This window comes from Lampris incognitus, chromosome 19 (assembly GCF_029633865.1).
Source record: "Lampris incognitus isolate fLamInc1 chromosome 19, fLamInc1.hap2, whole genome shotgun sequence".
NCBI lineage: Eukaryota > Metazoa > Chordata > Actinopteri > Lampriformes > Lampridae > Lampris > Lampris incognitus.
The window spans coordinates 28,753,410-28,777,988 of record NC_079229.1 but is presented as its reverse complement, the minus strand read 5'-3'; the positions used below and the strand labels follow the sequence as shown (position 1 = coordinate 28,777,988).

The window sequence follows — 24,579 nt, the reverse complement described above, 5'->3', positions numbered from 1 at the left end:
GTCCGGGTAGCGTGGCGGTCTATTCTATCACCTACCAACACTGGGATCGCCGGTTCGAATCCCCGTGTTACCTCTGGCTTGGTCGGGCATCCCTGCAGACACAATTGGCCGTGTCTACGGGTGGGAAGGCGGATGTGGGTATGTGTTCTGGTCGCTGCACTAGCGCCTCTTCTGGTTGGTTGGGGCACCTGTTCAGTGAGGAGGGGGAACTGGGGAGAATAGCGTGATCCTCCCACATGCTACATCCCCCTGGGGAAACTCCTCACTGTCAGGTGAAAAGAAGCGGCTGGCGACTCCACATTTATCGGAGGAGGCACGTGGTAGTCTGCAGCCCTCCCCGCATCGGCAGAGGGGGTGGAGCAGCAACCAGCATGGCTCGGAAGAGTGGGGTAATTGGCCAAGTACAATTGGGGAGAAAAGGGGGGGGGGACCAAAACATTACAACAACAAAGTGACATGAGTGTAAAATTAAATGTAGATAGATGGAAAAAATGGGTAAAATTATGTATAGAATAAGTGTAAAAATATGTAAATAAAAATAAGTAAGTAGAAAAAAACATGCATGAAAACATAACGTGAACAAAACAATAGGGAAATATGCAGTCTTCTTTATCATAGAGACATGGTTTGGGTTGGAAATGACCCTTTTAATGTTTAGGTATAACACAGGGGGCCACTTTTTTTCCTGGCGGCCCTTTACACCTCATGGAAGATCTTAGTTCATCATTTTTAATGAACTTGGTTTGCATCTTGTTTTTCTCTTTGCATTTTTGGGTTGGCTGTTTTGAGCAGAATCTAATGGATGCTCTCAAAATTAAAAACCATTATCTCATGAAAGCTATAAACCAGCTGAACCACAACAGTATTTTTGACCAATATTATTCTGTCCTACTTTCTAATTAGATTCCATTTCTCTTTTTCGAACACCATGTAGTTTGTAACACTTACCCTGGGCGGCACGGTGGCCCAGTGGTTATCACTGTTGCCTCACAGCAAGAAGGTCCTGGGTTCGAACCCCAGGCCGTCTCAGGTCCTTTCTGTGTGGAGTTTGCATATTCTCCCTGTGTCTGCTGGGTGCTCCGGTTTCCTCCCACCATCAAAAAGACATGCACGTTAGGGTTAATACTCCTGTCTGTGCCCCTGAGCAAGGCAATGGAAAGAACTGGAGTTGGTCCCCAGGCGCTGCAGCTGCCCACTGCTCCTATACAATAGGATGGGTTAAATGCAGAGAACACATTCATTGTAACCTGTACAATGATGAAATAAAGTGGCTTTCTCCCTTTCTTATAACACTTCTAAATCATTAGAATTTTGCACAAAAAAAAACACACACACACACACACAACTCTTGCTTTTGCTCAGTTCACATATCAATGTCCCCTTTAACCCACTACTGCACATCCTAAAAATATTTGGCCGATTTAAACCAAATAGGGTCCCTGGCAGAGCTGCACTGAGCGCTTTAAATAGCTGCGGCTCAGGCTAGTCCTACTTTGGTAGATTTCTCTCTCCCAAGCACTTCGCTGGAGACTCGAGGTGGAGACAGCACGGTGGAAGGCTCGCAGGAGGGGGCAGCAGTTCATGACGGACAAGCACGATACTGTACATCCATGCACACACGCTCGTGTGTGTAAATAAAACACACAAACACACACACGTGTAGTGAGAGGGCGTTAGTATCGACGCTTACTGCACATCTGGGTATAAGTTCTTCGATGTGTGTCTCTATGGGCCTCATACTTTATGGTTCTGTACATATTCCTGCTCCTGGAGGAGGAACCGTTATGTATGCATACAGAGAAAGAGAAAAACAAGATCTTCTTTAATAGTCAAATCCAGTCCCTACTGGAAAAACATTAGAATAAACTACAACTCAGTGCATCCAGATAAACCATAATCCTTCTCAGCCGCAACACTCGCTCTCTCTCTCTCGCTCACTCGCTCTCTCTCTCTCCCTCTTCTCTCTGTCTCTTGCGCCCTCTCTCCCCCTCCTTTCTCTCTCTCTCCCTCGCTCTCTCTCTCTCGCTCTCTCCCTCTTGCCCTCTCTCTCCCTCCTCTCTCTCTCCCTTTCCCTCCTCTCTCTCTCCCTCTCTCTTTCCCTCCTCTCTCTCGCTCTCTCTCGCTCTCTCTCACTCTCTCTCTCGCTCTCTCTCTCTTGCTCTCTCGCGCTCTGTCTCTCTCTCTTTCTCAGCCATCCATAGAAGGTCTGATCCTGGGTACCAAATAGAACGTTCCCGGTCTGTAAGCGGTACAGGCCGCTGGTCGGGCTGTGTGGATTCCCTGATGTGTCGCAGCGCAGTGTAAATATAAAGACAGAGCACATTCTGCACAGAGACTTTTATAGCACGCGCAGTGGCAGGGCTCTTGATCGCTCTAACACTTGGTGAAATGGATCACGCGGGACCGCCAATAAACAGGCGATGATAATGATAATTGGTTATATGGATGACGTGCCGAGCATCACGTAGCAGGGGAAGTGGAGGCAACGCTTGGCTCGGATATTAAACCGCCGCCTTTTGGGATCGAGATGACCAACCAAATTAGGGTATAGTCAGATTAGGACAAGAGCCCAGGAGTTCTCGATTGTACAGACACGTGTGCATACATGCATACACACATATATACACGTACATACACACACATACACCCCTATACACACACAAACACTCAAGCAAACACACACCCAAAAAATTCTGCCAGCCCAAAGGTAAGTGGAGGCTTTTCATGCTTATGCAAACACTGTGCAGTGCATCTTCTGCTGCGCAATGAACTACACACTTTAAACAGCACAATGCATCCCCCTCCCTCCCAGCCTGCTACACTCGCCCCTTAGCAGTAACACACACATACCCCCCCCCCCACCACACCGGACTGAAAACAGCATTGTCTGCAGTGTGACGGCGAGGGTGAGGCAGCCTCATTAAGGGGGCGCGTTGAAACCGGTTCTTGCAGCTCAGAGGCAGGCAAGGATGGAAGCTGGCTGATCCCTCACTTTGGGAGCTTTCTGTCCCAGCTGACGTTGTCTTCTGTTGGGTTTTGCAGAGCTGGGTTAGCTTCCCAGCCACTCCTCTCCAGCTTCCTTGATCCATGTTCGATTGTCGAGCCGTCCATTTTAACCCAGAAAATGAACGAGTCAACGGATAAAATGTGCCCTGGTCACGCCATTTGTGTCACACTAGGTATTCATCTTCAGTAAGATTTCATTAAAGAGTTAAGAATTGGGTTTATCCATCCACCCATCCATCCATCCGTCCATTATCCAAAATGCTTATCCTGCTCTCAGGGTCGCGAGGATGCTGGAGCCTATCCCAGCAGTCATTGGTCAGCAGGCGGGGAGACACCCTGGACAGGCCGTAAAAGGGGGAAATAGTGTTTCTTCAGCTCGATGACCCCCGTTTTTTTTCTCTCCTCAGTTGCATTTGGCCAATTACCCCACTCTTCTGAGCCGTCCCGGTTGCTGCTCCCCCCTCTGCTGATCCGGGGAGGGCTGCAGACTACCACATGCCTCCTCCGATACATGTGGAGTCACCAGCCGCTTCTTTTCCACTAACAGCGAGGAGTTTCGCCAGCGGGATATAGCGCACGGGAGGATCACGCTGTCCCCCCAGTTCCCCCTCTCCCCCCTGAACAGGCGCTGCGACCGACCAGAGGAGGCGCTAGTGCAGCGACCAGGACACACACCCACATCCGGCTTCCCACCCGCAGACACGGCCAATTGTGTCTGTAGGGACACCCGACTAAGCTGGAGGTAGCATGGGGGGTTCGAACCAACGATCCCCGTGTTGGTAGGCGACTGAATAGACCGCTACGCCACCCAGACGCCCCGTTTGTCTGCTTTTGGCGCCAGTAGAATCGGTTGAGACTAATATTAACGACAGTGGAGAACTACACGAGACTCCAGAGGGTTGCTGATATTGCCTTTATAAATATTTCAGTGAGCCGGGTGTTTTTCCCTGTTCTACGCCAATATCTCTGCTTACTGTCAGCTGGCTGTGACTCATATTGCTAATTGTGTGTGTGTGTGTGTGTGTGTGTGTGTGCGTGCGTGTGTGCATACAGGGTGTCTGCTCTTGCACAGGGAAAGTAAAGCCAGACACAAACCGACGAAACTAAAAAAGGAAAAGACTGTGAGCTTAAACGTCAACGCAGAAATCGCCCTCATGTTTACATCACTGTTGTTTTCACGGCCCGGTCGGTCTGCGACTCAGGGCTGGTCGACTCGTCCCCTGTCCCCTTTTCCAAGCACGATATACACCATTCAAAAACAGATCATGGAAAGATTAAACGTGCTGCTGTCCACTTTTTAAAGGATAGTGGGGGGTGGGGGGTTTAAATCCTCACTTGACAAAAGGACATTTTCGGTAACCTGCTCCTCTTGATTTTAAATTGGACCCAATTACCTGGCTTATTGATTTCTATGAGGAATCAAAGCACACAGCTACATTTTCAAACTGGACTGTTCGTGGGGTTCGATACGAGCTGTCTGACGTTTTTAGAGTCCCTTCATTAGTGGTGATTAATCTTGGCGTGTGTTGGCCCGTTAAGCAGCCGACTGGTAAAACTAGCGCGGGAGCCACAAAACAGTGAAGATCAGTGTTTGGATCAATTGGAAGCAATTTGCTCTTCTGCCCTGCCCTGATTTTTCCACATTAGCTCAGGTCAGAAAAAAAAAGTTAATAGGAAGAAATGAGTTTGTTACTGGATTGTGTTCCACCTGATTAACTTGCATGCATCCTGGTTTGTTTCCCTTCAGCTGCTGGACATCAACTGGACCGGCCTTACCAACATACTAGACATTCCCGGGCTCAGGTCAGTACATCCACGCTCGCTCATCGAGGAAGGATCTTCGTGTGTGTTTGTGTGTGTGTGTGTGTGTGTGTGTGTGTGTGTGTATATTGAAGGGATTGGACGATCATACTTGACCCCGAGTGACCGCCGATGATGATGAGGATGATGAGAGGATGGTGTTGAAGGATGATGCTTGAACGTGTCAGGGGGCTTTTAGGGTTGCAAGAGCGGGTTGCATTGCAGTCTTAAGTGACATGAAACATGGCTGCTGGGCTCTCAGGCACTCAAACAACATCCTAGAGGCTCTCGAAGTACAGTTAAACTGGGGCCGAGAAAACAGCAGGCACTTATTTCCCCGTGTTTTCTATTCCCATACGTGTTTTATTGCATTCGCGGCGGTATCTGAGACATTCCTGAGTGCAGGGCAGGGTGCCAACTTTTAGAGGGCATGAATATCTGAAAGATGCCATACCAGCAAAGCTTTTAACTTTGAAATTATGAGAGACTATGAAAAGACTCAGAGAGACGTGGGGGGCTCATTTGAATTGTAAAGCAAACTTGTGGACTTGCTGGCTCCTAGGAGCCAGCATTTTGTTCAAGGACACAGATGAGAGGGGGGGATCTTGTCAGGTCTTACATTTGTTTGGTTTAGATTAGAGCGAGTAGGCATCCCGCTTTACTTTATACTTGCAATACCTTGGGCCTTTGTCCCTTGTCCCACATAGTGAGGTGGATATTTCAAGCAAACAGTTCTCCATTTAACTTTAAATGATCAATTTTGATTATTATCCATTAATAATTTCTGGCATTTTATTTTAAGTTTCATTTATTAATCCCCTTGGGGAAATTTTATGCTCAGATGTCTGTGCTCTCTCCCAACACGTTAAAGTCGGGTCAGGAGTCGGAAGGACATACTATTTATTTATTCTAATCTTGCACATTGGGTCTAATTTATGTATTAATAAAGATGAATTTCATTATTTACTATTAGTCATCCATCCATTATCCAAACCGTTTATCCTTACTCGGGGGGTCGCGGGGATGCTGGAGCCCATCCCAGCAGTCATTGGTCATTAACGTTACCATTAGTCATGCCACTAACATATTTCCTGATGTGTTATTCAAGCATATTACGTTGTTGTATACCAACTATTGGGCAAGACTGTAACTGCAGGCAGGATGTAAACGTGGCAGTAAAGCCTAATTAGCGTCAAAGCTATTTTTTTTTAGCATTGTCAACCTAGAGAGTGGACATATAAATCTGTCCCACATTTTCCCACAAAAAAAAAAATCTTCCTGTTTTTTTTCTGCATTTGTGACTGTTTGTATCGGGTCACCCTTGTTAAGAGTCACAGGGAAAACATTAAAAACACGTCTTCATGCATGCTCAATAATCCAGGTCAGGAAATCACAGGAAGTTGAATCGGTTCATCTGGACACAACGTTCTGTCCAGAATAACCGATTCAACTTCCTGTGACTAAAAACACGTGTTTAATGACACCTCGATTTTATCTTAAAACTCTCCTTCATTCTCCGACTGTCATCGTCATCATCATCACCACAGTATAGGTTGTGCGAGCTGTACCCACTTTCCATCACGTCCACTGGTTGACTGAGGACAGTATAGTAGAAATATATTACCTGCTAAACATATTTTGGTGGGAAAGTAAGTACTAAACAGTATGTTGTGCTTTTAGTATGCAGCGTTCACTATTAGTATGTAGAGCATGGCAGAGTATTTGGACACAACCTGGGTTTTTTCATGGCGAGTTCAAGGTCTGCAAACATCCGCATCTCCCTGTGGCGGTGCACTGGACAGGGATGGTAAGAGACAGCAGGAAAAGACTCACTGACGGCGAACCCTGTTTGTGAACAGCACAAACCACCGTGTGGGTGTTAGTCCCGTCGAAATGCATTGACGGTTTCCTGGAAAAATATTTTGGTGTGTGTCTTTTGGCACGTTTGACTTGGGTTGGGCAAGTTTTCCTGAGTGAAACATGCCGATCTGAAATCCTTGAACCCTTTTCCGTGAACCTGGTGAAAACGTATTATCTAAAAATATTTGCAGTGAAGTACAAAATCTGACCTTTGTGTCGCTTGTCAATAACGAGGCTGCTGTTCTTCTTCGCTCGTTCTTCTGAGGCCTGTAGGAAGATCACCGAGCACGTTTGTCCCCACAGAGAGGCTTTCTGTTGTTTCCCTTTGTTCCTTCTTTAAAGGAAGTATTTTTATTTCTTCGGTATCAGAACATATCCAGTTACAGAAAGGCATTCAAGGATTTCAGACAGCCTATCAGGTTGGTAAATTTCCTTGCCCAACCCAAATAAAAAGTACTGCAAAGCATGCGAAACGAGTTTTCCAGGAACTTGTCAGTGTCCCAAACAGGGCTAGTTGACAGCCACATGGCTGGGTGGCTGGGACGGCGGTTTTTCTTTTTTACTATTTGCACGTTGCATGTGAAGAATCTGTGCCTTTCAATTCCAGTCATTCACCCAGTCAATTTGGGTGTGCATGTTGTCATGTGACCCGCCTGTCCCCCTTTTTCTCCACAGAGGACACATACTGTATACACATACACCCCCCCCCACCACCCTCACCCCCACCCCCACCCCAAGCTGCCATTTCTCTGTAGGGGCTGAAATCGATCTGGGCAGCTCATAGCTGTGTGTGTGTGTGTGTGTGTGTGTGTGTGTGTGTGTGTGTGTGTGTGTGTGTGTGTGTGTGTGTGTGTGTGTGTGTGTGTGTGTGTGTGTGTGTGAATGTATCCGGAGAATGCAGTGCGCTTGTGCGTGGGCGTACATGTGGTATATTGGGATTGGGGGATTGGGGGTTGGGGAGGGAACTCACGTGTAGAAGTGAGGGGATTACTTGTTGCGATGGGGGGGACAGTGAAACAGTAGCTGTTGATACACAGTTCTTCGAGTTAAAGCGACTGACACCATCAGCTGTGTGCTTCAGGGCTGGACCATGCAGTGTCATCAAACACACAAAACCGCATCCATCTTCTATTCCCACCACCCCGACCCCCACACCCTGCATCCAATCAGTCCTCTGGTTGTCATGCGGCAGCGTTGTGATGTAATGCTTTTTTCTTGAAGAGGTTTAATAGTTATAGCGAACCGGCATCCGGGTGGCGTAGTGGTCTATTCTGTTGCCCATCAACACAGGGATCGCCGATTCGAATCCCTGTGTTACATGCGGCTTGGTCGGGCGTCCCTACAGACACAATTGGCCGTGTCTGCGGGTGGGAAGCCGGATGTGGGTATGTGTCCTGGTCGCTGCACTAGCGCCTCCTCTGGTCGGTTGGGGTGCCTTTTCGGGGGGGGGGGGGGAGGGGGAAGTGGGGGGAAATAGCGTGTTCCTCCCACGTGCTACGTCCCCCCGGCGAAACTCCTCACTGTCAGGTGAGAAGAAGTGGCTGGCGACTCCACACGTATCGGAGGAGGCCCCCCGTAAGTCTGCAGCCCTCCCGGATCAGCAGAGGGGGTGGAGCAGCGACCAGGACGGCTCGGAAAATAGGGTAATTGGCTGGGTACAATTGGGATTTTCACTGGGAGTAACGAAGAAGGACAGGATTAGGAATGATTATATTAGAGGGACCGCTCAGGTTGGACGGTTTGGAGACAAAGCAAGAGAGGCAAGATTGAGATGGCTTGGACATGTGTGGAGGAGAGATGCTGAGTATATTGGGAGAAGGATGCTGAATATGGAGCTGCCAGGGAAGAGGAGAAGAGGAAGGCCAAAGAGGAGGTTTATGGATGTGGTGAGGGAAGACATGCAGGTGGCTGGTGTGACAGAGGAAGACGCAGAAGACAGGAAGAAATGGAAACGGATGATCCGCTGTGGCGACCCCTAACGGGAGCAGCCGAAAGTAGTAGTAGTAGTAGTAGGCTGGGTACAATTGGGGAGAAAAGGTCCCCCCCCTCCCAAATAAAACGGTTATAGCAAACCCTGTAAAGTGTGCACAGAGCATCAAGCAGCTTATAGGGAACAGTTTTCCTCAGGTGTGTGTGTGCGTGCGCGCCAGTGCATGCAAACGCGGGGGAATTGGAGCAATAAGAGCCAGTGCTGCAGGAATCTGGTAACAGCTTTATTACCTGGCTGGAGGTACTCTCTGTCTTTGTCTTTCTGTCTCTGCTTTCGTATGCCCTTTCTTTCTCTGGTCCTCTTGTTCTCACTCTCGTTCTGTTTCTCCCTCCCTCTCTATCTGTCTCCCTGTCTTTCTGTGATCAGTCCACAATCAGAGAGCTGTGTTGTGTTTAATCTGAACTAGTCTGCTGAGTCTCTGGAAGCTGAGCTGAAGGTTGATTGATGAGCTGAATGTTTCTCCTGACTCTGGATAATTGGAGAAGGCAGTATTGAGTTGAGTTCTTTTGGGCTCTTGTTGAGGTATATGTTATGTTTGTCGGTTCGAACTGCTGCCCCCGTACTTTTCTATTGTTTGTGAGTTTCTTCTGCTCATGCAAGACAATGTCATTGATAACCATCAGTAAGAACAGTGCATTTTAAAACATACTATTGTTATTAATATTATGTCATCATAGTGACTCAGGATGAAAGTGATTTTATTTTTTGTGTGAATTTCCCCCCCTTTTTTTCTCCCCAATTGTACTTGGCCAATTACCCTATTTTCCAAGCTGTCCCGGTCGCTATGCCACCCCCTCTGCTGATCTGGGGAGGGCTGCAGACTACCACATGCCTCCTCCGATACATGTGGAGTTGCCTGCTGCTTCTTTTCACCTAACAGTGAGGCATTTCACCAGGGGGACGTAGTGTGTGGGAGGATCACTCTGTTCCCCTTAGCCCCCCCCCCCCCAACAGGTGCCCTGGCCGACCAGAGGAGGCGCTAGTGCACCGACCAGGACACATACCCACATCCGGCTTCCCACCCGCAGACACGGCCAATTGTGTCTGTAGGGACGCCCGACCAAGCCGGAGGTAACACGGGGATTCAAACTGGCGATCCCCGTGTTGGTAGGCAACAGAATAGACCGCTACGCTATCCGGGCGCCTATATCAGCATCTCTGATTCTCTGCACCATTGCACTTTATCACCTCTTATTTCGCCTGTATAAGTCAATCCTTGTGTATGTATGTGAAGATTGTTGTGTTGTAGTCTTGTTATTCTATATTAAGTACACGGAGAGAGCTGCGAAACCAGACTCAAATTCCATGTATGTGCAAACCTACGTGGCCAATAAACATGATTCTGATTCTGATTCTGATTTGGAACTCAAAGGCATTCTTAATGTATTTTGAATAATTCATGTTCAAGTTCAACTTTATTGTCATATGTATTTAGAATAAAATGAAATTCTTGTGCCCTGGCTCTCTCTGCCCTAACACAAGAGATACAAGAACACACCATCCCAAAAAAAACCCAAAAAACAACCCCAAACAAAAACAGACAGTACACAGTGAATTCATACATTATATACACAATATACAGTACATGATAACACAACAATGTAAGGTGTATATGGGTGCGTCAGCTGTTTAGCAACCTGACTGCCCGTGGAAATAAGCTATTAGTAAGATGGATGGTGTGTGATTTGATACTCCGGTAATGTTTTTTAGATAGAAGGAGAGAGAGCAGAACATGAGCGGGGTGGTTGGTGTGCTTCATGATGTTTTGGGCTTTCATTTTGCAGCGAGTGGTGTAAATATTGTGAAGTTGTGGTAGTTCCGTGCCAATAATTTTTGCTACCACAAAATCTATATTTTCATTCAGATTAACAAATTTTTCTTCCATCCCTTCCTTCCTTCCTTCCTTCCTTCCTTCCTTCCTTCCTTCCTTCCTTCCTTCCTTCCTTCCTTCCTTCCTTCCTTCCTTCCTTCCTTCCTCCATCTCTTCCTTCCTTCCTTTTTCGCTCACAGTGGCTTCTCAGACAGTCTGATTCAGGACATCATCTACAGTTACCTGGTACTACCCAACCGAGTCACAGTCCCACTGGTGGGGGATGTGGAGCTGGCCAAACTACGCTTCCCTATGCCAAAGGTACCATTGCGACTTGGAAACCCATTGCACTGAGTATGATGGACTAGTCAGGCCAGTCCGTCATAGCATGCAAAGTGCTACAATATCAAAGCACTTAGCATGCATGCTTATATATTGTAGCAAACTCCATGCATCAGGGCATTTGCCAGTAGACTTGGGTAAAAATATAAAATTTCCAAAAAATTACTATTTTCATTTGAATGATCTGATATTGAGTCTTAAAATCCCAGGATCGATCTTTTAATCTGTGACTGAGTGCATATATGAAGGACTTTGCTCACTTAGGTGCACTTTATAGTGCACTTTATAGTGCACCTTGTGTCTTGCAGATATCTCTAGTTTTTGCTGAACTAGTACAGAAACTCTCTTGACCAAATCACATCTTTTGATAACAATGGTGGCTGCTGGCCCCTACTCTGCATTCCCCCCCCCCCTTTTTTCTCCCTTATTGTACTTGGCCAATTACCCCACTCTTCCGTGCCATCCCAGTCGCTGCTCCACCCCTCTGCTGATCTGGGGAGGGCTGCAGACTACCACATGTCTCCTCTGATACATGTAGATACATGTACATGTGGAGTCGCCAGCCACTTCTCTTCACCTCACAGTGAGGAGTTTCACCAGGGGGGCGTAACGCATGGGAAGATCATGCTATTCCCCCCAGTCCCCCCCCGAACAGGCGCCCCGACCGACCAGAGGAGGTGCTAGTGCAGCGACCAGGACACATACCCACATCCGGCTTCCCACCCGCAGACACGGCTAATTGTGTCTGTAGGGATGCTTGACCAAGCCGGAGGTAATACGGGGATTCGAACCGGCGTTCCCCATGTTGGTAGGCAACAGAATAGACCGCCACGCCACCCAGACGCCCTACTTTGCATTCTGCTGCCAAATTGTTCAATCCTAAAAAACCTCAGTTTGAGAAGTTGTTTGCAAACCTCATGCACTGTGGTGTTGTGTCAGTGTTTGTCAATACATTTTTCTTAATTGAAAAGTAATTCAATTTAACTGATACACTGTGGTGTTGTGTCAGTGTTTATCAATACATTTTTCTTAATTAAAAAGTAATTTAATTTAACTGATGTACTGTGGTGTTGTGTCAGTGTTTATCAATACATTTTTCTTAATTAAAAAGTAATTTAATTTAACTGATGTACTGTAGTGTTGTGTCAGTGTTTATCAATACATTTTTCTTAATCAAAAAGTAATTTAATTTAATACTTTAGGCCCTATTGTTAATGTCAAACATGAATCTTTTTGCACCAAGTGTGCTATATTTTTGGAAAAAACAAAAAAAAGTTAGAGGGTTACTTTTGCAGTACAAAGCATTAGTCTCTTATAGAATGATTTTTTATACCCAAGTGATCCCTAACCGAATTGATATCGAATCAAGCTGACTTGAATCGAAATCAAATCAAATCAGGACATTGTGAATCAAACTCGAAGCAAGTCAGGAAACCAGTGGTGATACCCAGCCTGAGCGAACCGTAAGTGGCATGCAGCATCTCCCGTCTTGAAGTGCACTGTGTGATCACATTATGTTTTATGGCTTCCCTACCTTTAGAGATTCATCGCTGTTACCGGCTTCAAATCTGCTCCCTCAGCTGTCTGCTTTATATGTCTCCCTAGGGTGTCCTCAGGATCCACTTTCTGGAAGCCCAGGACTTAGAAGGCAAAGATAAGTTTCTGGGTGGCCTGATCAAGGGCAAGTCAGACCCTTACGGTGTCCTGCAGATGGGCAACCAGATCTTCCAGAGCAAGACGGTCAAGGAGAGCCTCCACCCCAAATGGAACGAAGTTTATGAGGTCCGCTTCTCTGCTATTTCCTGGAGTTTGGGGATAAAAAGTTCCTCCGCTGTAGTTTGTATGGGATCCCGTGAAGGATTCAAAACCTGAAAAAATTTATTCTAGAGCAATGTGTGGTTAATGGAAAAGGCAAAACACAAACATTCTTTTCAAAGTATTTAATGAACATTGTACAATACATTAAATGAAACCTATAAATGCTCTTCAATCCACTAGTCTAAATTTAAAGATTTACACTCTCATTTGTTCTACTGGAAAATATACCATCATTTGTCTCAAAGTTCCCTAACTGTCCAACACTGTACTGTAGAGTACACAGTCCATGAACTCTGCATGTTTACATGTATGTCTAATATCCTCTGAGGTATTCTCTCAGAACTGGCTTTTACTGGTGATGCTCCAGTTGAATCAGAATATGAATTTTCTATCTCACAGCATGGATAGAAAATGTCCTTCAACATAGTAGGTTCATTCATTCACAAATTAAAACAGAAGAGTAAGACAGAGAGGCTGCCATCGTACTAACGTAAAACAGAAGTTGGCATTACACAGAGCATGCATAGCATCACAGCATAAAACATGGACCGTCACTGTTTGGACACTCTCAAATAAGTCTCCATCTGTGTCAGGCGTTGGTGTACGAGCACTCGGGTCAGCACCTGGAAATTGAGCTGTTTGACGAGGATCCAGACAAAGATGATTTCCTGGGGAGGTGAGCGCGTCTCCCATCCTGCTTTTCTCTGCTCTGGTCTAATCGCTGACATGTTGTTAGGTAACATGATTTGCTGTGATTAATGTCACTTTATAGAAGGTTTATCTGTTATCGGCTAACAATAGCTGATGAACGATTCAGACCAAGTGTGCACGGCTTGAGCTTGTTATTCCAATAAGGATATTGATATTCCGATATCTTTTTACCTTGAGCCCTGCTTTCGGAACCTGGGAGGGAGGTTTTGATGAATGAATCTGCGGCCAGCGGACACAAGTTAAAATCTATCTTGGGTCTTGTTCCAGAGTCCCAGGCCCAAGGGCAAAGCTGATTGATTTTGCACCAAGGCTGTTACATTACTCCCAGTCCCTGGCCCCCTTTTTCTGACTGCCTCAGAGCCACCAGTAAGGCAGCACAACAGGGGATCGATGTACTGTTCTCCGCTGTTGAGATAAATTGGGATGATTTTTCTTCCCCCGCTGATAGCTATCTAAATTTGTGTAATTATCTGTCTGTTTTTGTAGCCTGATGATCGATATGACAGAACTCCACAAGGAGCTGAAGGTTGATGAGGTAAATCTTTCCCTCTGTGCCCATTTCTTTTGTCCCGAAATGAATTCAGTCAACATGGGTAACTAATGAGCGAAATAAGGGAGTTTGGGGAAGAATTAAAATGGGATCTGTCCCAAAAAATTTACCTACCCCATTACCTTTCTTATTTACCCATGTCGCCACATTTGTCAAAAGTTACTCAGAAAAATTCCCAGTGGTTTTAGGAATTATCCTCTAACAGATCTGTTCATTTCTATGAAAGGTGTTGTGCAGTATTTAATGAAAGACGTAGTTCAACGCTTCTCCACAAAAAAACAATGAACATCGACTGCATTTCTTCAGTGGCCTAGCTTTGACATGCGGTTAATTTTTTGTTTTGTTTTCTCGTAGTGGTTTGACCTGGAAGAGGTTTCCACTGGGAAACTACACTTAAAGCTGGAGTGGCTCTCCCTGCTGTCCACTCCTGAGAAGCTAGACCAGGTAAAGCGTTGTTACTTAGTCCTATAAGTTTTAGGGCACACTAGTCATTGAATTCTTATGAAGTGATACTAGTGTGCAGCTATAAACTGTTCACTTGCTATTGTTCCTGCTTTGACTATTGTCCCTGCAATGGCAGTTTTGACAGTGTTTGAATGAAAGTTTGGATTCAGTCATTTCTCTTGTCGGTGACCGTCCCCATGTCTCTGTTGTCCAATCAGGTGCTGCGAAGCGTGCGCGCGGACAGGAGCCTGGCCAATGACGGGCTGTCTTCGGCACTGCTGGTGGTCTATCTGGACTCGGCAAAGAACCTGCCAGTGAGTAATAGCGCTGTTCGCTGTGTTTTGATATTAGCAATGACATTGGTTTTATGTGGTCCCCTGGTGTGCCATTTTTGCTAAAATACAGCAGCAACCTGCAGCTAAAGCACTTAAGTGTAATGGATATTTTGGCTTCAAACTCAGCTAGTCAATAAACGTAAATGAGTTGTTCTCCACACAATGTACACACATAGCACTTAGCAACACTCAACCAGCTCAGTGAGAAATACCACTGAGGGATGCTCGAATATTGATAATTGCTTAACATACATAGCATACTTAACGTAACATCTATTGTTTGTTGTTCTTTGTTGACAATTTCTTCCTTGTGTTGCTCAATGCTCGGTGATGGTTGAGTAACTTCAATTATGTGGCCTTCGTTTCCTGTTTCTTGCAATCGATTTCACCATCGCCTGACCTCTACTTGGACTAAACAACAAGGGCTAGGATTTATCCTCAAAAAAACCTTTACCCTGTGTGTATGTATACTATATACAGTGGCTTCAGAAAGTATTCAGACCCTTTCACTTTTTGCACACTTTATTGTGTTGTGGAATTCATTTTAAATGGATAAAATTGCCATTGTTGCCCATCAGTCTATACTCAATAACCCATAATGACAAAATGAAAACAAGTTGTTTGAAATGTCTGCAAATTTATTAAAAATCAAAAACTAAGAAAACTCTCATTTACATAAGTATTCAGACCCTTTGCTCTGGCACTCCAAATTGTGGTCAGTTCCATCCTGTTTGCTTTCATTGTCCTTGAGATGTGTCTAAAACTTGACTGGAGTCCACTTGTAGCAAACTGAATTTATTGGACATCTAAGGTCCCACAATTCACACTGTACATCAGGCCAAAGACAAAGCCATGAAGTCCAAGGAACTCTCTGTAGACCTCTGTGATAAAATTGTGGCAAAGCATAGATCAAGACAAGGGTATGAAACCATTTCTAAAGCTCGGAGGGGTACCTGGGAGCACAGCGGCTTCAATAATTGGGAAATGGAAGTAGTTTGGAACCACCGGGACTCTTCCTAGAGTTTGCTGTCTGGCCAAACTGAGTAACCGGGCAAGTAGGGCCTTGGCCAGGGAGGTGACCAAGAACCCAAAGGTCACTCTAACAGAGCTTCAGAAGTCCTCTGCAGAGATGGGAGAACCTGCTGGAAGGACGACCATCTCAGCAGCACACCATCATTCAGGCCTTTATGGTAGAGTGGCTAGACGGAAGCCCCGTTTGAGTTAAACTCATATGACAGTACGTTTATTCAACACCCAGTTACCATTGTGTAAAATATAAAATTCCATTCAATATTAAAGAACACCACTTTGTAATGCTATATAAAATTGGCACCCTTGAATTTAACTGAAAGCACAAAGTTTGTATTCTGAATTTAAGACGGGTGCATTCAAAAGGTGGGAGTCCTCTGAACTGACTTGATGCCTCATTGAAGCAATGTTATAAAAGCCTCATGCTCGAATGTCTTTATGTAAGGGTATAATTCCTGATTTAAGAGTCATACCTTGAAACAAAATGTCTGTGCAAATTGTGCTTCTATTTTTATTGGACCCAAGAGCTAAGCTTTTTTTTTTTTTTTGGTCAGGTGAGTGCTCTTCAAGTCAGCTAACTGTAAAACAAGTTATAATAAGACAACCTTAATAGCTTAAAATGTGTTAACGGTGGTGAACAGGTTAGAAGAGGCGCATTTGGAGGTAATAGCCTTCATAAATTATTAAAAACCAGTGGTAAGTTTTTTTTATTTTTTTCCTTCCCCCTTCCTGATAGGAGTCCTGTCTGCTCCTACAGGTTACCGTGGGGGAGATGAAGAGGTTTTCGATAAAGGTTGTAATATTCCCAATCACTTCTACGCAGGTTAACTTGTGTTGATGCCACACATCATTGAAACACTGTTGGGCATCAGTTTGAATTTTACAGAGTGGGGCGGCATGGCTCAGGAGGTAGAGCGGGTCGTCCAGTAATTGGAAGGTTCCTGGTTAAATCCCCGACTCCTCCAAAGAGCATGTCGAAGTGTCCTCCTTGAGCAAGACACTGAGCCCCCAACTGCTCCTGATGAGCAAGTTGGCACCTTGCAATGGCAGGCTCTGCCATCAGTGTATTGAGGCATACACTGTAAAGTGTTTTGAGTGGTTGGTAGACTAGAAGAGCGCACAACTGTACTTAAGGGAATTGTTTCTTATCCGATGCGAGGGTCTAAGGACAGGCAAATTTGTAATTTGTGATATTGGTCTATACAAATAAAATTGACTTGCCTTGACAGCCCGCTTGGAGTTGGCCAAATGGCGTTTGTTTATTACCTTATTTGAGAGGGACAATGCGTATTTATAACATTTCTGAAAATACGCCAGCGTTAGCCACAAAGGCTAATTTTCCTCTGTGGTCCCACAAACGTTAAGAATGAAAGCATTGAAAATACAATCAACGGTAAAAGCAGTGAAAATATGCAGATATGAACAGAGTATCTGCATAGTTTCATAAGAGCTGACTTTCTTGTCACTACATAGAAACAAGAAAGTCAGCCTGGTGCAGTGTGGATGCTATGTACAGAGCCTATAATAAGCTGGACCAGCTATTACACAAGCATAATGACAAATAAGACAACAAACAACATGAAAACACTTCACTGTTCTAGTGTTCACAAGTTTGATTTCTAATAAACCAGGCTCTTAATATTGTGGAGAAGGAATGGGCATGGACACAGTTTCTCATATATTGTGGCAAGTTGTTCCAATCCAGAGAGACTCTGACAGAAAAAACAGATTGGCCAAAACTACTTTGTCTTCTTGGTATAAGAAAATCTCCTCTAGTTGTTGTTCTAGTAGTTTGGGTGATTTTTAATGGGGTTTTTTTCTGGACCACAAAGAGCAAAAACACTATATCTAAAATTTATTCTGAGGTGTTAAGTTTGAACTTGGGCAAGTTTGCATGGTTAAGAACATCTTGGTGTACATTGCTGAAATGTGTGATGGATAATGATGTGTGGGATGAGATCCTGCGGTTGCCTCCCAGAATTTCAATCTGCAATAGATATAAAGAATTACAATATAATATCCTACATAACTTCTTTAAATCACTGTATATTTATAGTAAGTATAAAGCAGGAATTTCACCAAACTGTCCCACATGTAAAACTCATGTAGGTACTAGGCTGCATTGCTTGTGGACAATGTAATAAAATTCAGTTATTCTGGAGGGCGCTATGTGCAAACATCAGTACAGCAGTAGGTCAACAGGTGTCAGCAAATCCACTTTTATGTCTGCTTGGAAATGTCCTGACTCTTGTTACACAATACCAGGGAGTGGTTCAGTGGCTTCCAATGCTGGCGACGAAAGCCATCATGGTGAAGTGGGTCGGGGATGACCCTCCTTCTACTTCCCTGTGGAAAACTCTGATCTCCGAGGTTGTGATTCTGGAAAAAATAGGATACTCTATTGATGGAAGGACTCGTCTTTTTCTGCAGAGATGAAAGAAACCATTGGAATCTCTGGGAGTTAAATGTAATTTGGAGTTAAGTGGGCGCTAACTGTGGACAAATGATTGAATTGGGGACGTTGGGTATGAATCGGATCCATGTGTACAATAATTATTTAATTTCACTTTAAATATTGTTTCACTTATGTGAGCGTTGTGCCTCATTTTTTATTAATCCCCCCCTTCTTTTATGGACCAGTCCTGTAACATTATGCTTTGTATGTATGTTTTTTTTTTTAAGAAAAATTGAATTTAAGAAAATATTGAAATCTGCAACGTAATAAAGTGTGCGAAACGTGAAGGGGTCCGAATACGTTCTGCAGCCAAAGACAGGTGACAAATTAAAGGAAAAACCTGAACGCTTGACCCCTACAGTAAGGGGGTCTGGGGACTCTGTTATGTTGTGGAGGGCATTTTCCTGGCATGGTCTGGGTCCACTCTGTCCCCTTAGAGGGACTGGTAACTGCAAGTCAACACAAAGTTATTCTGAGTGATCCCTTGTATCCTATGATGAGACATTTCTATCCTGACGGGAGCGCTCTCTTCCAGGATGACAATGCCCCCATCCACAGGGCACAAGGTGTCACTGAATAGTTTCATGAGTATGAAAATGATGTCAACCTTGTGCTATGGCCTTCACAGTCACCAGATCTCAACCCATATGAACACCTATGGGAGATTTTAGACCGATGCATTAGACAGCGCTCTCCACCACCATCATCAAAACACCAAATGAGGGAATATCTTTTGGAAGAATGGTGTCCATCCCTCCAGCAGAGTTCAGAGACTTGTAGAATCTATGACAAGGAGCACTGAAGCTGCTCTGGAGGCTCGTGGTGGCCCAACATCTTACTAAGACACTTTATGTTGGGTTTTCCTTTAATTTGTCACCCGTCTATATGTATGTATATATATATATATATATGTATATGTATATATATATATATATGTGTATATATGTGTATATATATATATATAAAGATATATATATATATATATATATATATATATATATATAAAGATATATATATATATATGATGTATTCTCTTTGTCCTCTACTCTTAAAACACAGGTCAAGAGGCTGTCTAGCATTTCAGAGAAGTGACAGTGATCCCCCCCCCCCCCATCTTTTACTAAACCTTGGTCCTTAGATGGAAACTTGTTGGCCCTGTGTACACATCTCAGCCCTCACAACTCTACCCTCTTTTCCCCTTCATCTCCCGCCATGTTTTACCCAAGACCGTCTTCACTGGGAGTTTGGGCTGTGGAAACTTAGGAGAGAGGAGAGCTTCCGGACTAGTCTTTTGTGAAAGAAATGCCTCAGAGTATAGAACATTATTTGTGAGTCCTCCGGTGCCTTGCATCCTGGTAGCGTTAGCATCAGCCGTGTGTGTTGTTAACATGGGAGTTGAACGGCAACGGGAGTCCTGCGGTCTTCTACCAAAAAAAAAAAAGCATGTCAAATGACCTCGCCGCATGGTCGTCCTGTAACAATCTAATGAAAGCTGTGTCAAATACCCAGTAACCATTAACCCAAATTGAATTCATGAAGAAGGGATGCGACATGGTAGACAATTGACATCAGAGTGCTCCGTGCTACTTGTTAGTCGGACTCGATATAAGCTACATCACTTCAAGGCCAAGTTACCAAACTTTGGGCGCAACTTAAAGCTGCCTGCCAAAGGTCGAAACGATCCAAGCAGCGTCCCAGTTGGTGTGGAGCCAATTAGCAGGAAGTTCATTGGACTCAAACAGAATACAGAATAGCTTGTTAAATCACACAATGTCTCACGTACCGGCTGCTGTCGAAAGCCCACCCAAGCCTTTCTCAAAAGGAAATGCCCTCATTTCTCAAAACTCAGCTCTTCCTTTTTCTCTCCCCAGCATTTAGTTTTGCTAGACTGTCTGCAGTCTCAGCAGTGTTACCAACCCACACGCTAATTTGTTTTGGTTTTCTTTCATTTTTTCTCAAGCATTTCTTACATTGCCCATTATTTTGTTACCCATTCCCAAGTGCCTCTTAATCGATACCAGCCACTCGCATCCTGCTAACTGTGGGTGTGATTTTTCTCCCCATATATCCATCCCTGTCGCCTAAAGAGCAACCTGTCAGATTTCAGCTATGACGGGCTGAAGCAAGCCTCAGTCTTTAAGGCCCTGAAGGTAACGTTGGAAAAAGTGGGTTTGCATGCAAGGATCACCCCCCCACACCCCCCCGTCTCCTCTGTGCTCTCTGTCTCCTCCCTCAAGTGCACCTTCCAGCATCATGTGATTGTGATGATTTATTAAACAAGCCATTAACCGAAATGATTTCTTAATCCGGAATATGCATGAGGATGGGTCGTGCTTACTTTTCTAATGCTATGCCTGAAACAGTGAAGTTGTATGACCTTTTTATTTTCATCAAAAAAACAAGACCCACTTTATTTTCTTCACATGTCACAGCTTGCGTGCACCAGTCACTCTTGCACCAAAACAGTTTATTTCTGCACACATCACAGCTCATGAGGCTGAATGAGCGTTTGGTCACTCAGGAGAAGAAAAAAATAAACGAGAGAAAATGCAAAGGAATGAAGATTTCAGTCCTCATTAACACACCTCAATCTTGTTGCACTGAAATGCTGCCTTTTTTGCCATATGTTAAAAAATTTTTTTAAGTTGAGAATGTAAAAAGTCATGCATTTTGAGCTTTCCCTTCCACAGTTAGTTGGGGGTGGTGTGGGTGTGTACTGGTCAAGCCAGCCTATGTGGTTAATTTAAAATGATTTCCCGTGCCTGTTGGGAATAGGAGGCAAATTTAAGATTCATCCAGAGAGAGCAGGGGTCCAGTAGGAATAGGAGCTAAGGTCTGGTAACTTAAGACGTATAACCATTGTTGTAGTCCTCAGCTGGTGTCTACGTTGGCCATTATCAACGTGTTTAGGTGTCAGAGCTCAGAATATATAAATAAAACTAGAACGCCTTGGAAATGAAGCCTGGCAGTTTCCTTAATGGCGTCACCACTTGTAGGCAGCACTGCTTGTCAAAAGGCACGGTAATACTTGTTCTCTGTCAAAACAGGAGACTTTTTTTTTGGACCATTGTCTGTATAATTTGTGTTTGGACTCGAGGGTAAAGTGTGGATGTGTTTTGGATTTGTAATTACGCCCGAAGGCAAAGCTCTGCACTGCGCGTTGCAGTAACACTGACTGCTGCTTTTTCTGATCCTTCCCCAGGCCGGCAAGAAGTCCAGCAGTGAACCCAGCCCTTATGTCCAGTTTACTGTTGGACACAAAACCTTTGAGAGTAAGGTGAGGAGAACACAAGGCAAAAATAAACAAACAAACAAATAAAAAAGGACCTGTCCATGAAGCATCAAACATGCAGCAGCACTATTTGAAGTGAGCTGTGAAATGTTTTTGGATGCTGTAGGTAGGTTTCTCAGCTCCATACACTCGTGTGAATTTCAAATAGGTAAAACTGACGTCGAGGGCATCCGGATAGAGGCCTATTCCATTGCCTACCAACACGGGGATCGCCGGTTCGAATCCCAGTGTTACCTTCGGCTTCACACATTGGCCGTGTCTGCAGGTGGGAAGCCGGATGTGGGTATGTGCCCTGGACGCTGCACTAGCACCTCCTCTGGACGGTGCCTGTTCGGGGGGGAGGGGGCTGGGGGGAATAGCGTGATCCTCCCATGCGCTACATCCCTCTGGTGAAACTCCTCACTGTCAGGTGAAAAGAAGTGGCTGGCGACTCCACATGTATCGGAGGAGGCACGTGGTAGTCTGCAGCCCTCCCCGGATCGGCAGAGGGGGTGGAGCAGCGACCGGGATGCCTCGAAAGAGTGGGGTAATTGGTCGGATACAACTGGGGAGAAAAGGGGGGAGGGGTTGACATCGAGGAGCACACTTCATGGTATTCATTTGAAGGGAGGCACTTTCATCCACATGAGAAGAACGGCTTCAGTTCTACAGATTTCCCAGTACTTTGTGTTTCCATTTGAAGTTACCGGATGTATTCGGTTGAGAAAAGATCACAATATTAAATGTAGGTTAGTATATCATTAGTATATCACACGTCCCCGACATGTACCAGCATGTAAAGGTCTGCAATCTTCAAATGCCAGCAGATATCACTCTTATTTAAATCACTATCTCAGTCTTATGGACACCCCCATCCGTCAGATCTTCATTTTCTTTCAGCGTTTGCTGCTACACACAAGCTGTATGCTGTAATATGGTGTGAATGGGGAAAAATGAAGTGGTTAAACAGCTACAAGTAAACAAAGTTAGGGGCCTGCTTCAACTGATAATGTGGCCCGAGCCATTGTCTGTACTTTTACTCTACTTGTACTACTACTTTTACTTGTACTTTTTTACTTGCACTTGTACTTTTACTGTATTTTTACTTTTTTGTACTTTTTTTTTTGTCATGCAAATATTCTGAAATACAAAGGAAAGTTTCATTTCATGGAAGCACATCTAGAAGGAGTATTTTAAAAGATTGTTCCTTTAATAGTCGGCAAAATTTTACGGAAGCATTTGATCCCTTTTTGACGTGTATTTATCGATATTATCTTTAACCACATAGCCAGAGTACTGAAGGGCAGATGTGGATAAATCCATTTTTAAAGTGATACAGGTGAAAATACCATAAAATCAAATCTGGCTGTCTTTTTGAACCTCATTACGATATTACGTCCTATACCCTCATTTAAACCCCATCGAGACACTCTCTGCGATTGCAGATTTTGCCAGCAATGTTTCCAATTATCTTCTCTTATCTTCCTCCCCGGTTAACTTCTGTCTCTGAGTTCAAAGCAGCTTCTAAATAACAACCGACTTCCCTTTTATTTTTCCTCCCCCGCTCAAGGTGCGGTTTAAGACCCGTGAGCCTCTGTGGGAGGAAGCGTTCTCGTTCCTCGTTCACAACCCCCGGAGACAAGAGCTCGAGGTGGAGGTAGCAGCTCATTTAAATGTTTCACCCATGAGACCTGCCTTTTCTTCTTCTCTTTCACGGCGCAGCGCGGTTAAGTGACGGAGGCAACTGCGTTGCCTCACTCACGACAAATCTGCTTTATCTACGCCCAGGTGAAGGATGACAAACACAAATGCACCCTGGGTAATTTGACTGTGCCCCTGAGCAGCCTGTTGGCGGAGGAGGACATGACGTTGACTCAGTGCTTCCCCCTCAAGAACTCTGGACCCAACTCCACCGTTAAACTGAGGATGGCCCTGAGGGTAAACAATGGGCCGCAGCATGCCCCTGCAAAGGGACTGTGTGCATGGTGTGGTGTCATGAGCTCTGATCATATCCAGTTGTCAAGTGAATTTTAAAGATGACATGCTTCTGTACGGCAAGAAGGTCCTGGTTTTGAGACCCGGGGTAGTCCAACCTTTGGGGGGTCATCCCAGATCGTCCTCTGTGTGGGGTTTGCATGTTCTCCCCGTGTCTGCGTGAGTTTCCTCCAGGTGCTCCTGTTTCATTCCCACAGTCCAAAGACATGTAGGTCAGGTGAATCGGCTGTCCTAAATTGTCCCTAGGTGTGAATGTGTGTGTATATGTCTGCCCTGTGATGGCCTGGCGGCCTGTCCAGGGTGTCTCCCCGCCTGCCACCCAATAACTGCTGGGATAGGCTCCAGCATCCCCGTGACCCTTAGAGCAAGATAAGCGGTTTGGATAATGGATGGATGGATGTGCTGCTGTAAATGTGACCAATTTCCAAGTAAAACAGGATATCAGGGCAGGACAGAATGTAGGGAGGGATGTGATTTGTTCCTTCAGGATTTAATCAGATTTTTTTGGCTGAAATATGGCTGGGGAAATACACTGGCTGGAGCTCTGTCACATGAGGGAGGAGTTATTCCTCCATTAATTCTCATTCATACCTGCTTTTTTTTGCCATAGATCCTGTGCCTGGAGAAGCAGAGCGCATCCGACCAGCCTTCCTCGGTCCGGGTGCAGAGAGCTAGCACGACCCAGCCGGCCCCGGGCCCCTGCCAGAGACAGTCCGCCTCGGACTCCCCTCTCCCTCCACCTACCCTGCCGCCGCCTATAGATGCGTCCACCCTCACCTTACAGCACAGGGATGGTGAGCCGTACTCGGCCAGCCCTGTCCGCAGCACTTCCAGCCTGAGCACCTGTATCTCCACCTCCCAGAAACACTTGCCCCACAACGAGTCCACCCCTAGCCTGGCCTCAGACATTTCCCTGCCCTTCGCCACCTTGGAGCTCCAGCAAAGGCTCCGCCAGCTGCAGAAGTAAAGCACAAATATTTCATAATATTCCATTCATCCTGATGCAACTGTCTACTCATCCGCTGATCTGTTTTATAATTTATTTTAAATTCTAATGGCCTATCAGATTTATTTCTTATTGCCTTGTGGGTTTATGTATTTATTTTCCACTGCCGTTTCAGTTGTTATTTATTATCTCTTGTCCAAAGGTGATATGTCTCCAT

At 45.1% G+C, this 24,579-nt stretch overlaps 1 protein-coding gene across 1 annotated transcript in view; it reads left to right on the top strand.

Annotated features, from left to right (window-relative positions):
- The window catches only part of esyt2b (extended synaptotagmin-like protein 2b), a 40,277-nt gene that overhangs the window by 13,404 nt on the left and 2,294 nt on the right, over positions 1–24,579 (top strand). Inside the window, exons 7-19 of the mRNA XM_056299233.1 lie at positions 4,754–4,809; positions 10,667–10,787; positions 12,414–12,590; positions 13,220–13,302; positions 13,824–13,872; positions 14,242–14,331; positions 14,550–14,645; positions 19,377–19,478; positions 20,238–20,300; positions 21,353–21,427; positions 22,992–23,078; positions 23,210–23,359; positions 24,027–24,379. Of these exons, the coding sequence (XP_056155208.1) occupies positions 4,754–4,809; positions 10,667–10,787; positions 12,414–12,590; positions 13,220–13,302; positions 13,824–13,872; positions 14,242–14,331; positions 14,550–14,645; positions 19,377–19,478; positions 20,238–20,300; positions 21,353–21,427; positions 22,992–23,078; positions 23,210–23,359; positions 24,027–24,379 (1,502 nt within the window). The remainder of the gene's footprint in view (positions 1–4,753; positions 4,810–10,666; positions 10,788–12,413; positions 12,591–13,219; positions 13,303–13,823; positions 13,873–14,241; positions 14,332–14,549; positions 14,646–19,376; positions 19,479–20,237; positions 20,301–21,352; positions 21,428–22,991; positions 23,079–23,209; positions 23,360–24,026; positions 24,380–24,579) is intronic.